Source organism: Aplysia californica, unplaced genomic scaffold (assembly GCF_000002075.1).
Source record: "Aplysia californica isolate F4 #8 unplaced genomic scaffold, AplCal3.0 scaffold00044, whole genome shotgun sequence".
In the NCBI taxonomy this organism is placed as follows: Eukaryota; Metazoa; Mollusca; class Gastropoda; order Aplysiida; family Aplysiidae; genus Aplysia; species Aplysia californica.
Genome location: NW_004797314.1, coordinates 95,099 through 108,844, shown reverse-complemented (window position 1 = coordinate 108,844; position 13,746 = coordinate 95,099). Strand labels below are relative to the sequence as shown.

Below are 13,746 nucleotides of genomic sequence, written 5' to 3'. Positions count from 1 at the left end.
ATAACTAATGAAACATCACAAACCATCTGTTTAAAATGGACTGAGTTTGCAAAGGAAAACTAAACAATTCCAGCCCTAAATTACTACAACCTATTTTTACATGGGTTTTTTTTTTTTTTCTACGTAGGTGTTTTTAAGCAATTTAGTTTTTATTTAGAAGGGAGTCTTCCAATCCTGCCAGTCTGGGCCAACTTATTGAATACAACGTCTCAGCAGAGAGACAGATACAATCCTCGATAAAAAATTTCTCCCCTCTCATGAATCAAACTCGGGTCTCCTGCGTAGGACAGCAAAGTGCGTAATTGCTATACCACAGACATCAGTACATGTATGTCTGAAAAAGATCTAATTTGAAATTTAGTGGATGCTGCATAATATATTTCAGATAAAAACATTTTCCAGTATTAAGATGACTTTTTTGTATACTGCTGGATTTGACTTCTATCTTCCGAAGCGAAGTCAATTTTATTATTCAAAAAATGAAGAAGACGGTTAGAAGGGTTAGACCAAATATTTTTTCTTTATTACTAACTCTAATTGACATAATACTTTCTGAGAATGCCTGTTGGGGATGTTATGTGTCACTACAAGAAAATTAAATCACTTTTCAAAAATTGTTTAAGAAAGCGTTCAACTGCTTGACATCTTCCACATAATATGAAGGGAAGGTACAAGAAGACCTACTTTAGCAGTGGGTGGTTGGCAGGTGTGATGGTGTGGTTTGCTCTTTCTCTCCTATCAAACATCCATCGTCCTGATCTCTCCTCCTTTTTTGAGTTTGTTACTCTCTTGTAACACCTCTAATCTTCAGCACTTATATGACCATATTGTGTTGCAAGTGCCGTAAAACTTACAAAAACTAAAAACTTTAGCAAAAGCATGAAATTGTAAGAATTTAACGCTTCTTGCAACATTGTAGGGTATGTTATTCAAGAGGTAGGAGCTCCGAATTTAAAGTCCATCTGCGATAGGACCAAGCCAGTTTAACAAATTCATTAAAAGTGCCTTTCCTGACGCAATGTTGGACCGAGCTGATCCTTGAACCCCCAAACCCAAAATCTCACAATGACGAGTCCATTAACCTAACCACTAGGCCAGGACACATAGCTATGACGGGTTTAGAGTCGCTCGTAGTAGTGTGTAATTATATCATGTATAATGGCAAAGTTGGAGGTAATCGCTTTAGAGTGATTTGTTTCTACGTTCTTCTAGTTACCAGTCTTATGTCATGATGTACATCTGTAGACGAAAGGTGGAGGGGCTTACTCCAGATGCTTGCGATACCTTTACCATGTGCGTCTTGTTCTGGAAGAAAATGTTTCTGTTGGGCACGAGGGGTTATGGTGGGGGGGGGGGGGAGAGATGTCGCAGTATGAGTGATCGTCCGAGAGATCTCAGATTTTGCATTCGTTTTCTTTAGTTACTGCAGTACAAGTACAAGTGCATGTAATGTACAGCCTTTTGGTAAAAGTTTATATTTTTGATATAACTTGAGTTGTGTGCAAAAGCTTACTTTTTCGCCAGAGTAGGAAAATGAGGGGCACGCGTGGTAATTTTTTAATTTGAAAAAAAATGGGGGGGGGGGGGGGGGGTAGTAATGCACACTCGGTCACCAAATGAAAAATGTGCAAGACAAATAAGGTTTTAGATACAAAAAGCCCTTTCTTAAACAGATTTTTAATGCTCTCTCAAGCTCCGCCAAAGTGAATCACACGATGGTCCGAAACCTCGTTTAATTTACCACAGCATTTCTGCTTTAGACTGTCTGCAAATGTGTGCTGTGCCTTTGTCACGATGTGTTCAATTCTGCTGTAACGTCCTCAAACTCTTTCTTCAAAGAGAGGTACTCGAGAACAGGCACTGGGAGGTCTGTAAGGGACTGGATCTTCTTTAACAGATTTGTTTCCATGGATCGACGCACAGTTTGTCGACAAAGATGTTTGAGGGAAGGTTTCTCCCGGAACCCCGCCAATAAAGCTAAAACATCGTTGATTTCCTGCGACTCAGTGTCTCCCAAACTCTCAACGTGTTGGATCAATTCACCACGAGTTCTATGGTCAGCATACCCGAACTTCATAAGCGCTTTACACACTGGGAACGAGTGAATATGAACCGCCAGCTGAAACAGACTGACTTCTTTCCCAGAAGCTTCGCTCAAAGCTTTGGTGTATTCCGAGAAATCCCAATCGTGTGTCCTCATCATTAATAGCGTGTTTGACACAGACCCCAAGATTTCAAGCAGCATAGTCTCTATGATGTTGGGATTTCCTTTTCTAAAAGCTAACTGAAATCCTGTTTCTTTGCCGGTGTTCTTTGCCACTAAAACCTTACAGCTGTCTTGCATGAGAACTCGCACGACTTGTGTGCACTTATTTTCCACCGCTTGCATCAGCGGCGTGCTGCCCCATACGTTCACTACGAACTGGGAACACCTCCCAACAGCAAGCAAGTCCTGAACAATTTCAGAGGCACCGTGTCTCGCAGCGAAATGCAACGCTGTCTCGTTGTTGTTGTCAGAAATGTTGTGCTCTGCGTTGATTCTCATTATGCGGGAAGCGCAGTGAATTCTGTTGTAGATGGCGGCTTTCATGAGCGGCGTCTTGCCCGAGATATCTTGAGCGTTGATGGTGGCGCCCATGTGTAGCAGGATGTCTAGCATGTGGCGACGGTCGCTCTGCGCCGCGTAGTGGCAGGCGGTGTTCCCGAAGATGTCGCGCAGGTTCAGAAGAGCCCCAGCTGCAACGAGCACCTAGGAAAGATCAAAAGCAAATACGAAGGGAAAATCAAAACATGTCTTGTATTATATTGTACTATCACTTACTCAAAATTTAGGCAACAATGTTGCATACACAGTACGCAGAATATTTTAAATTTCATAAGTTACAACATACTTGTATTCCTAAATGGATAATAAAAATAGTTTCCGTTTTACTACTTACTAAACGTTTCTATACGTTTAATATCAAACTATACAGTATACAGCACGTACACAAACAATGCCACAGACATGGTTTCTTGTCTCCTCAGGGTAGTGTCTTCAAAAGGAAAAGATGTACACTGACGATTTTGCCTACAACTACAAGCACGTGAAGATTATGTATACTTGCCATACTTAACCCTCAGAACTTACATTATATTTAAACTATTTCACGAAAATATGGTCACCTTCAGTAGTCTGTCTCTCACCGATAAACTGTCAGCAATATCCTTTCTTTTATTTTTTTATTCAGCCTTTAAGGAACCATATCTAACACATTCCATGTTCATGCCAGTACTTTGTAGGGCGATATCGCTACCTCAGAATTATAAAGTTCTATCTGACGTTTTTGGCCGTTTTGAGTTATTAAAAACCACGAAGTCAGACAATAAATGCTCAATCTATATCTGCTCTATCAGATCGAAAGATTGTTCTGAGTCTTTATCAAGATATTCAAAGAATTGCACCCGAAAAGCTTAAAATGCTGTGAAACTAAAAAATATTTTCGTCAAATTTCCCAAAACTAGATACTGAGCAGATGAACTTTGTAATTTTGTGGTAATGATATGTCAGATCAGCAGACGAAAGGCAAAATTGGACGACATTTTGCACCATAGCCTAAATCTGAAATACGAATTTGCATATTTCGTAATGTGAATTTTGTTGCGTGCCTTTTTAGGTTTCGGACAAATAAGGCAGAACTGAAAATGTATTATTCTGTGCCCGTCGTTTTAAGCAAGAAAAATTCTGAAATTATGCAAACTGGGCCCAAAAATGTGAAATTATGTGGTTCTGTTTATTAAAGAATGATAAAGGAAAATAATAAGAAATTATGCAAAAAATGATCATTTTTTGCTAAATTGTGCGGGGTGCATAAAACTACGGGGACAGATTATTGACAAAGTTGGGCTTCTTTTTAAAAGCGGCCCAAAACAGCAGCACGTCGAATGACCAGAATGCGGGTCTTCAGTGAATCATTAGATCTATGTCGCTGTTAGTGTTTTAGTAAAGAAATAAGTTTCCGCTCTCAGGTTGAAAGGCAACACGTAGGTCGTACGTCTTCTCTTTCCCCTCTGTTGTTTCTGTCGATCTGTTTTACGTTGCACTACCGTTGTTGTGCATACGTGCTTTTCCATACTCAAATTTCCACTCGCAAAGTTTATTTGTGGGTGGTTGGAGGGCGTCACGGCATGCATGGTAGACCCTACCACTTTCATTTCCCTCTGTACGATTCTGTCTATCTGACTTGCTTGTTCCCTGGCAATTATGGTGTCACTGTTTCTTTCTGCTTAAACCCATAGCATATCCAGTCACTTGGTGGGCAGGTGGAGAGCGCCACTCGTAGCCTAGGTCTTTCTTCTTTTCTTTCCCGTCCGGGCTGAATTAAGCATCTGGGATGCCAGGGGCCCGCTTGGGAGGAGGGACGCCCCCTTTCCAACTCTCCCTAGTGCATACACTGCAGACTAGTAGCCGAAATTCTAACAGCCCAGACACTCTTCTCGGTTTTCGTGCGACAAAGTCTCTGATGATGTCGCTGAAGTCCAATTCACGCAGTGTATCTGACTCGACGATACTATAAATGTATATGTTCTATATAAAAAGCCTGCTTGATATACTATTACATTGGTGGGTGCCCCACCCCTCGGACCGTTAGGCCCTCCTATTAGTCTGGCCCTGTTCCCCATGATTGTCTATTTCTACATGTCTCATTTTGTTCCTGCACTAAATGATCATCGATGTGCCGATGTGCTCCTCTTCACTGAAATTGAAGTCTGTGGTGTAACAGTTTGGAGCTCCGCTGTTGCACACCGGAGACTCGAGTGGAGAGAAATGTCATATTGAGTCTTTGGTTCTTATTACTGGGATGTTGTATGTGTCCCTCTTAGCCTGGGTTGGCCATGCCAGGTAGGGCGGTCAGAAACCCTCCTCATAAATGATCTACATTGTGTCGGTGGGGGCGTAAAAATAAGCGGGTGGTTGAAGGGCACCACTGGTAGTTCTTACCTCTTTACTTTCTCCCTGTTGCTTCTGTCTGTCTGACTTTTTCTCATAACTCAATGATCATTATTGTGTCTATATGCTTCTCTTCACTCAAACAATCAAACAATCAAACAAACAAATAAAATTTAAAAAAACACCTACAAAAAAAGTCTTCAAGTAACTCAAAATTCAGACAAGCTAAGGTACCTGAAAGCAGTGTGTCCGGTTGTTCATGACCGCTATGTGGAGCGGTGTTCGCTTCAGATTGACACCCTGTCCGTTGACGTCCCCACCAGACTCGATGAAGAAGCGGAGCATCTGCTCGTTACCGTAGTAGGTGGCCAGGTGCATGGGGCTGTTTCTCTCTAGCATCTTCTCTCTCACCACCAGGATTGGGCTGTTCAGCCCACGTTTGTGGTGGGACAGTAGCAGGCGAACCTGAAACATCATAATAATATGTCATGTCTACAGTAGAACCTACCTAAAATAACCATCCATTGTCGAGGAGAAAAGTGGGCATCCGGTTAGTTGGAGTTGGAGGGCGCTACTGATAGGTCCTTCTTCTTCTTCTTCTTTTTCCCTCTGTTTGTGTTTATCTGTCTTGCTTCTTGCCTGAACTTACTTACTTCCTTACTCTTTCCCTATACCGTCAGGTACATACGGCGGAGAGCAGTCGACGACAGGCTTGCCTGTCCGTGGCCACTTTCTGCAATCTGCACTACAGATCGTTATTCTGTCGATTTGCTTCTTTTTACTCAACCCAAGCTCAAAAGTGGTCGTCTTGGACAGGTGGTTCTTTTGGATCATTTCATTATCATACAGACAAAACGCAAGGGGTGAAGTGGGAAATGATCTTTTGTACGGGTGATTGTCTTGGGCTTGTTGTTGTCAGAGCAGGTTCAACTGTATTTTCTTTGTTTTTGATGCGCCTGTGGTTGGAGGGCGCTACTTTTATTTCCTTAAGTTATTCCTGCATATCGCTGTTGATTCTTCTTTGCACTAAATGACTGTCAATGGGTCGATTTGCTTCTCTTTACTCAAACCCAAAAACTTCGATAACCGTTTTGATAATCATAATGAATGATTCCTCAATTCTTCGAAATAAGCTCATTGTGTGATGTATACTCTGTGTGTCAACGACGTTATTCTCTTTTCTTTTGTTGTTGTTACTGCTGCTGTGGTTGGGGCCGTTTTAGTTTACGCCAAACTAAACACAAAACAGATCTTTTCCCAGCAGGGGCACTTGATCTTCAACGTGAGCCCAATATGGCGCTTTAGTGGCAGAACTTTCAGACAGAAGAGGTGAGCAAAGTGACACCACGTACCCATTCCCCATCTATATCTGACCTCCGACCCTCAAGCCTGTGTGAGACCTGCTGACAAAATTTAATGAGTAGCTTCTCACAATCTTCGAATGCTGGTATTGACCAAAATCGACACAGGAGTCAGATAGGTAGATTTCAACTGATGCCATTGCCTCTACACTAAGCATGTCTTTTATCGTTTCATCCTTGCATCGTTTTTAAATCTTACAAACACAATCTACACATTTGACGTGTCTATGTCAATCATTATAGGACAAAAGTCCGAGAAGTGACAACATATTTATAACAGTGCCTGATATCATACAGAACCATGCCACATCTGCTCTCTGTCAGCGTTTGTTGCATAATACTTTTTATGTACTCTCTTCGTGACTGCACGCTGTTTCCTTTTAATTTTAAAGCTGGTGTTTTAGTAACCCCCCCCCCCCTCACCCGCCCCCGTAGACATGGTTTAGATCATCATGTGGAGTCGGGTGTCCGCCCTGACTGCCAGGGCCGACCTGGGCTGTGATGGATACAAGAGTCCCAGCAGAAAGACCGAGATACTCGATAAACACTCGGGTTTTCAGTGCCAACCACTACACCACAAACTCTGCTGACGACATTACTTTGATTCCCGAGTAGGGAAGCCATTTTACCTAGTTCCTCCGTATGTTCGTTGGAAAGCAGTATCACACACAGCTGGGGTTGGTCATAACTATAACAGACAGGATCGAAGCAGTGCGCCTCCTAAATCATCTACGTTGTGTCGATGGGGGCATAAAAAAACGTTCAGTCTGGCTTACTACCATTACTAAGGTACACAAGTAAAACGTAGCTCACACTACACCTTCAAATGCTCCACTCTGCCGTGGAACATAACGCAAATTATGTAATATCATGTAGGGGACTCAAAGACAATAGCCAGTACAGTTAGACTACTACATGATTAAATTACTGGTACCATATTTTTAAAACATCCTAAAATTTACCTGCGTTCGGTCGTTGCAAGCGATAGCGTCGTACAACTGCAGGTCAAATTGTTCCGCGTAAGAGAGCTCTAACGAGGGATCTCCAGATATTCTGTACAACCTCTTGGCACTCATTTTGTACAAAGGTCTAGAAGTGTGGGTTTGAGCTTAAATGTTTCTTTCCTTTTTGCACAGTGGGAAGACAGCTCCTTCAGGAAGTGTTGGTTGTGACTTTTTTTTAAATCCGTGTTTAAAACTCTGGTCCGTTGATACAGAGTTTACACGAACGAAAGGATGAAAATTCACAAGGGCTATTTATTACAAAATGTTTCACCATTTAATATAACAAGAAACTGAGAGATAGGTAGATCGATAGATATCCGCCGCAATTGACTTTGTTTAACACAGTATCGATAAACGATTCTTTCACTTTCGCCTCAGCACAACAAACGAAGTTGAAATTCCTCCAGAGCATAAATATTGGGATAAAAAGAGAAAATGATGAAGTGAGAAGTTCAAATCTGTTGAGATTTCAAATATTATTGGAGATAATCTCACGCCTAGACTTGCTCACAGGAGTGTCAGCCCGCCATATTGACAAGTTTTCCACTATTAGTCGATCGTGTGTGAGCGTGTTGACGAATCTGGATTCAGACTAAGTTATTCGGGATAAATTTTCTTCCGCCGTTCCTGCACTCACACGCACGCCCGTGGAAGAGTGGATGCCAGCAGGCTCGCTCTATCTCTAGAATTGTGTACGAGAGTTGCTCTCTCTCTCTCTCTCTCTCTCTCTCTCTCTCTCTCTCTCTCTCTCTCTCTCTCTCTCTCTCTCTCTCTCTCTCTCAACTCGTGAGGTAGAGTCTCTCTCTCCCTCTCCCTCAGTCTCTCTCCCTCTCCCCCAGTCTCTTTCTCTCTCTCTCTCTCTCTCTCTCTCTCTCTCTCTCTCTCTCTCTCTCTCTCTCTCAAACTCTAGAAAACCGTGTGCTAGTCTCTCCCCCAGCCCCCCCCCCTCTCTCTCTCTCTCTCTCTCTCTCTCTCTCTCTCTCTCTCTCTCTCTCAACTCGTGAGGTAGAATCTCTCTCTCCCTCTCCCTCAGTCTCTCTCTCTCTCTCTCTCTCTCTCTCTCTCTCTCTCTCAAACTCTAGAAAATCGTGTGCTAGTCTCTCCCCCACCCCCATCTCTCTCTCTCTCTCTCTCTCTCTCTCTCTCTCTCTCTCCCTCTCCCCCCCCCCCTCTCTCTCTCTCTCTCTCTCTCTCTCTCTCTCTCTCTCTCTCTCTCTCTCTCTCTCTCTCTCTCTCTCTCTCTCTCTCTCGTCCGCGTTTACTGGGCTTTCAAAACAACTCGTCATTTCGATTTTCTTGCTGTCGATCCTCGATTTCGCCAGGAATTCTGTGCGAGGCGCTCTTACCCGTATGAAGACAACTCGGCGAGGCCTATCGTTGAGCAACTCGGCTATGTGTGTGTCTTCTGTAAACACATGCTTCAGATATATGTAATATGGTCATGACGATGAGGGAAGAGGGGAAGCCATCTTACTCTTAGTAGCCTACTAAGATTCTTTTTATTCTTATTATTCAATTTTGATATCAAAGTAATCGAAATTTTTCCTGGTCTCATTGTTAATACTCTTTTTAAAATGATGACAGTGGTGTGTTTCTGATGAAGCTCGAAAGAGCGAAATGCATGGATTTTTAATTTAAAATTTTTTTTATTTTTGGGGGGGGTATTTAAAATTTTCAAAACAATATTCAAGTCTCCTCTCCATATTTTTCAACTGCACAACAGTGATGCTGCTGATGATAATCATGATGATGATGATGATAATGGTTGCGATGGCGAGAAATTAAACACAAACTGGTAACAGTGATAATATTAGAAAAGCAGAGGTGGCGTAAAAGAAAATAATACATCGATTTATCAGTTTCCTAGTTTATCTGGATAAGTGTTTGTCGTGTGTGTGCAACGATTTGTGTGTGTGTGTGTGTGTGTGTGTGTGTGTGTGTGTGTGTGTGTGTGTGTGTAACGTCTTTTGGGTGTGTGTGCTTGTGTGTGTGTGTGGGGGGGGGGGGTTGTAGGCCCTAATACGAGGCCTCGTTACTTCCCGAATACTTAATATACGGGTCTGTCGAAGGGCACGGTGTTGAGTTGGGTGGTTGGAGGGTGCTCTGGTGGGTGTTTGCTTCTTCGTTTCTACACAAAAATATTGTCCTTATCTCTCCTCCTTCTTTTATTTGTATGTTAATCTCTAAGAGCATCTCTGTTCTTCGACACTTATATGACCTAATAGTGTCGCTGGTGCCGTAAAGCTCTTATTAAAGCTGCACGATATTGAGGGGTATTTATCTTTTCCGGGGGACAAAGAGTTTGTTAAACGTCTTCAAAAAAAGGTGTAAATTAAATCCAACGTTTTTCTGCGAACATGAGCTTTATACAACAGCCTATGGAACATAATGATTAAGGAGTGAAGAAAAACCCTTCTTTGTCATTATGGTCAATACTCTAACGTCGTTAACCGTAGGCCTACTAATTACAGATTGTAGCGGGAGGCGTAAAACGCCATTAATTACAAGAAATCAGCCACGCATTTAGGTCATTCCTGTTAGAAATAATTAGTGCCAGGCAGGCGTGCCTTTCTCTTTTGACGTTCAGGTTGAACGAGATGTCAATGATTTTTCACCTTAGTTGGGGGATGGATGGGGTTTGGGGAGGGGGGGGGGGCATTTCTTCACCCTAGTTGTGTTGGGGGGGGGAGTGATATATACTGTTAAGTAGTGCTGTCCTTCTACCAAATGAGATCTCGTGGGGAGGAGCAAAACCTGTTTCTTTTTTACTTTTTGTCCTAACTCTCATGTTTGCCTCGGTCAATGCGGGTGGTTGGCGAGTGCTCTTTCTTTTCAAATATCTATCGTCCTTATCTCTCCTCCTTCTTTTTTGTGTTTGTTACTCTCTTGTAACACCTCTAACCTTCGGCACTTGTATGACCTAATTATTGTGTTGCAAGTGCTGTAAAACACTTACATAGTGTACTAAAACAAGCCTCGGTTCACCTCGTGAAAAGCACGGGTATAGAAGTCCAATTTCCCACTGATTAACCCTGTTACGACGATGCAAAGGAAAGACCGACATCTGTGGTGTAGCTGTTACGCGCTTCCCTATTTAGCGCAGAAGGCCGGAGTTCGACTCTCGTGTAGGGAAAATCTTTATCGAGCGTCACGTTCTCTCTGTAGGGACGTTTTATCCCTCTCAGCCCAGTTTGGCCTTGACAGGTAGGGTCGAAGTCCATCTCCACAATGAACTAAGTAGTGTCGATGTGGGCCAGAACCTTTTTCATCATAAAAAAAAGAATTAAAAGTATTTGAATGGGAATTTTTGGCGATTCCCACTGCTGCGCCTTTGAACCGGTGCGTTTTGCCTTCTTAAGTAATTGCGTCGGAAACAAAGAATAATATGGTAATGAGATCTTCATATTTCTCAACTCGAGTTCTTTTCTTTTTACCAATAGGGGGAGGGTGGGTGGGTTGGGAAGGGGTGGAGTTGTTGGGGTTTTTTTGTTGTTGGGGGGTTTTTTTGGAGGGGGTAGGGGGTTATTTAGAGTCTAGAGCACACATTTACAATGATAATGCCCAACTCCTTCTGTTTCCTGGTAATTTGATCAGCATGAGGACTTTAGTAAGATAGCTCAACGAGGCTGATTTTTCTGTGCTGTTCACATTCTGCTGTTCCAGGTTTTTAGGCGATGTTATAAAGATTGACTTTTCCTGTTCTTCTGGCACCTCTCCGGTGTTGTTATGGTGTTAGCAACGTCACGTTACTTCTTTAATACCCCTTCCGTCTAGCGCTGTGATCATTGCAGTGAGTATGTTGTCTGAGCCTGGCGTTTGCCCATTAAATTTCGTCTAATCAATGGCGCCTTGTACTTCTTCTGTTAGCATTGTCGGTCCTTCGATTTAAGAAATTCTGGACCTCTATCGTAATAGTCTGCAATATAACCTGACCATCTGCTCAATACAGCTCTAGTTAACGTAAATATTTCTTGTCTTTAGATTTAAGGCATCCTCAATGGGGAGGGGGGGTATTTACCTAAAACTAAAACAGACAATGAGGCCATGACCAGCATCAACCTTTGGGCATACAGTGGCGTCCAAAAGAAACTTGAAAATGTAACCACCCAATCATCGTGTCAAAGCCTTGAACTACCCGCTCATGCAGCATACCAATATAAAGCTTAATAAATTCTGCATCATCTAACACATCAATAATTCATCTATGTTGAGAGAAGCCCGAGATATGGTTACTTAAAAGTGACCCTAAAAATCAGGCTTAGCAAAATTGTATGAAATCAAAGACAGATAAAATTGTCTTCGAGAATATATTGGGGAGCATCAGTATTGATACAATGGAGATACATTGCAATATCCAATGAATTGAGAATTAAAATCTTGTCTCTTCAATAAGCACAATTCTATTACGGTATTGTGTCATGATAGTTTCAAACAAAATGGAAAACAGAGCAATAACCAAATACAAGTATACTCGCGACCACAATTTTACGTTTCTCAGATTTCGTACAATTAATTTGCCAAGCTTGATATAACACGATGATTAGGTGATTACATTTTCTAGTTTCTTTTGGACGCCACTATATATGGAGTTATAGTTATTGTTATATTAAAACCTGTTCATTTGTCATACTTTTGATTTTAAAACACCTATCTATCTTAAATAGAAGTAGAGATATTTTAGATTGAAACGGTGGGGGTCGCCTGGGTTCAGTGGTAAAATGAGCGAGAAAATGGTCACCAAAGTTTGGTGACTTCCAAAGCTTGAGGGTCCTTGAGCTACACAGAAATGTGTTTTTAAGTTTTTAAGGTGCTGTGCCCACAAAAGCAAATTCAATATGAATAATTAATTACCCAACTGGAGGAAAAGGTCAGTTTCTTTGATAGCATTATTGGGACGAGCGCCTGATTTCAACGCGATACTCCATATAGTTCATCTATCAAGTTGGCCTATCTCCGTCTATCTTCTGACAAGGATACTATATCTCACCCGACAGGTAAGATCGAAGCACCCAGCTTTTTTAAAAACCTAAATTGTGTCTGTAGGGGCGTAAAATGTTCACAATCGTTAGTCGACTTTAAAACAGAAAGAGGAATACCATCAATATGTCACTCCAGCCACAATTGACTCCTCCTCTCAAATTTTATCTGCCGTGTTGTGCCGATGCTTTTCTCTTCACTACACTGGAATCTGTGGTGTAGTAGATAGGCGTTTCGCCCTCGCACGCAAGAGACCTGAGTTGGATGCCCCCTGTGGGGAGAATTTTATTGAGAATCTCGGTATGTCCGCTGGGGTGTCGTATTCCTCTCAACCCAGGTTGATCCTGACAGGCGGATTCAAAGTCTGCACCCTTAATGATCTAAATTGTGTTGGTGACGTTGGTAGTCCACTGGTTAGGCTACCGGATCCGTAATCGTGAGATTGCGGGTTTGGGGGTTCGAGCCCCTGCTTGGACTGATGGTGTGTCCTTGGGAAAAGCAATTTACAGGAATGTCCAGTTAGGTTCGGCCCTTTCGGAGATGGACGTTCAACTTGGAGGTCACGTCTTTTCAATAATCCTATAGTGTCGATAGGCGTGTGAAATCGATACCATTTCACATTTTCATTATATGGGATTATTTTGAACATTTTATTATCATTCTGTAGGCTTTTTCCACATAGCTCCGTTTAACATTGGCGTAAAATATTCTAAACCAATGTTTTCCAATCTGGACGATATCGCCCATTTGCGGGCGATCTGGCATTTTTTTTTTTTTAAATTTTTTTTGGGGGGGGGCGATAGGGGTTACTTGATGCCCCGTTTCGAAATACTTTTAGGGGGTGGGAAGTACGAAAATGTTAGTCTCTTGAAAGCGACAGAAGTGGGTGCTGGCTACAAAAGGGAAAATGCTGGTGGGTGGTTGTTGTCACATGATCTGGTGTATCTTGCTCCTTCTTTCTTACCAAACGTCTATCGTCCTTTTCATACCTCCTTCTTTTTCTGTTTGTTAACTCTTTTGCAACACCTCTAATCTTCGGCACTTATGTGACCTTATTGTGTTGCTAGTGCCGTAAAACTCCTACTAAAACAAACAAAGCTACAGGGGAGGGAAAAAGAGACACAAGACGAATTGTTGTTTGTTTTTTAATATTACTTCCTTAATCTTTGCTGTAATAACAGTGGATCAGAATGAGCAAAATATTTGTTTTACCCGGATCAGTTAGATGGGAAGCAGGTTCCTAACAGGATGATGGATGGATGAGGCTGTGAACCGACCATACAGCCGCACAGTGTGGGTGGGAAAAAGGCAAGAAACATCTCACAAAAGACATGATGCAATTACAAGACAAAATGTGCCCACTCGTAGAAAAAGAATGGGAACACTTTTACTGAGCATGCAAATAGTAAAATTGCGAGTTTGTGTTCGTATTTGTTTGTGTGTGTGTGTGTGTGTGTGTGTGTGTGTGTGTGTG

The 13,746-nt window shown here is 42.1% G+C and overlaps 1 protein-coding gene across 2 annotated transcripts; it reads right to left on the bottom strand.

The window, feature by feature from the left end:
* Window positions 1-1,657: 1,657 nt before the first annotated feature.
* LOC101857171 (serine/threonine-protein phosphatase 6 regulatory ankyrin repeat subunit A) lies at window positions 1,658-7,890 on the bottom strand. 2 transcript variants are annotated; one of them, XM_005092304.3, is made up of 3 exons: window positions 7,254-7,890; window positions 5,165-5,395; window positions 1,658-2,749 (listed from the first exon to the last, which is right to left on the bottom strand). In XM_005092304.3, the coding sequence occupies exons 1-3, from the start codon at window positions 7,365-7,367 to the stop codon at window positions 1,790-1,792; spliced, it is 1,305 nt and encodes a 434-aa protein (XP_005092361.1). In that variant the 5' UTR covers window positions 7,368-7,890; the 3' UTR covers window positions 1,658-1,789. The 2 variants fall into 2 exon arrangements, with proteins under 2 accessions (XP_005092361.1, XP_035824073.1); XM_035968180.1 differs by lacking the exon at window positions 7,254-7,890 and adding an exon at window positions 6,921-6,943.
* Window positions 7,891-13,746: the final 5,856 nt, after the last annotated feature.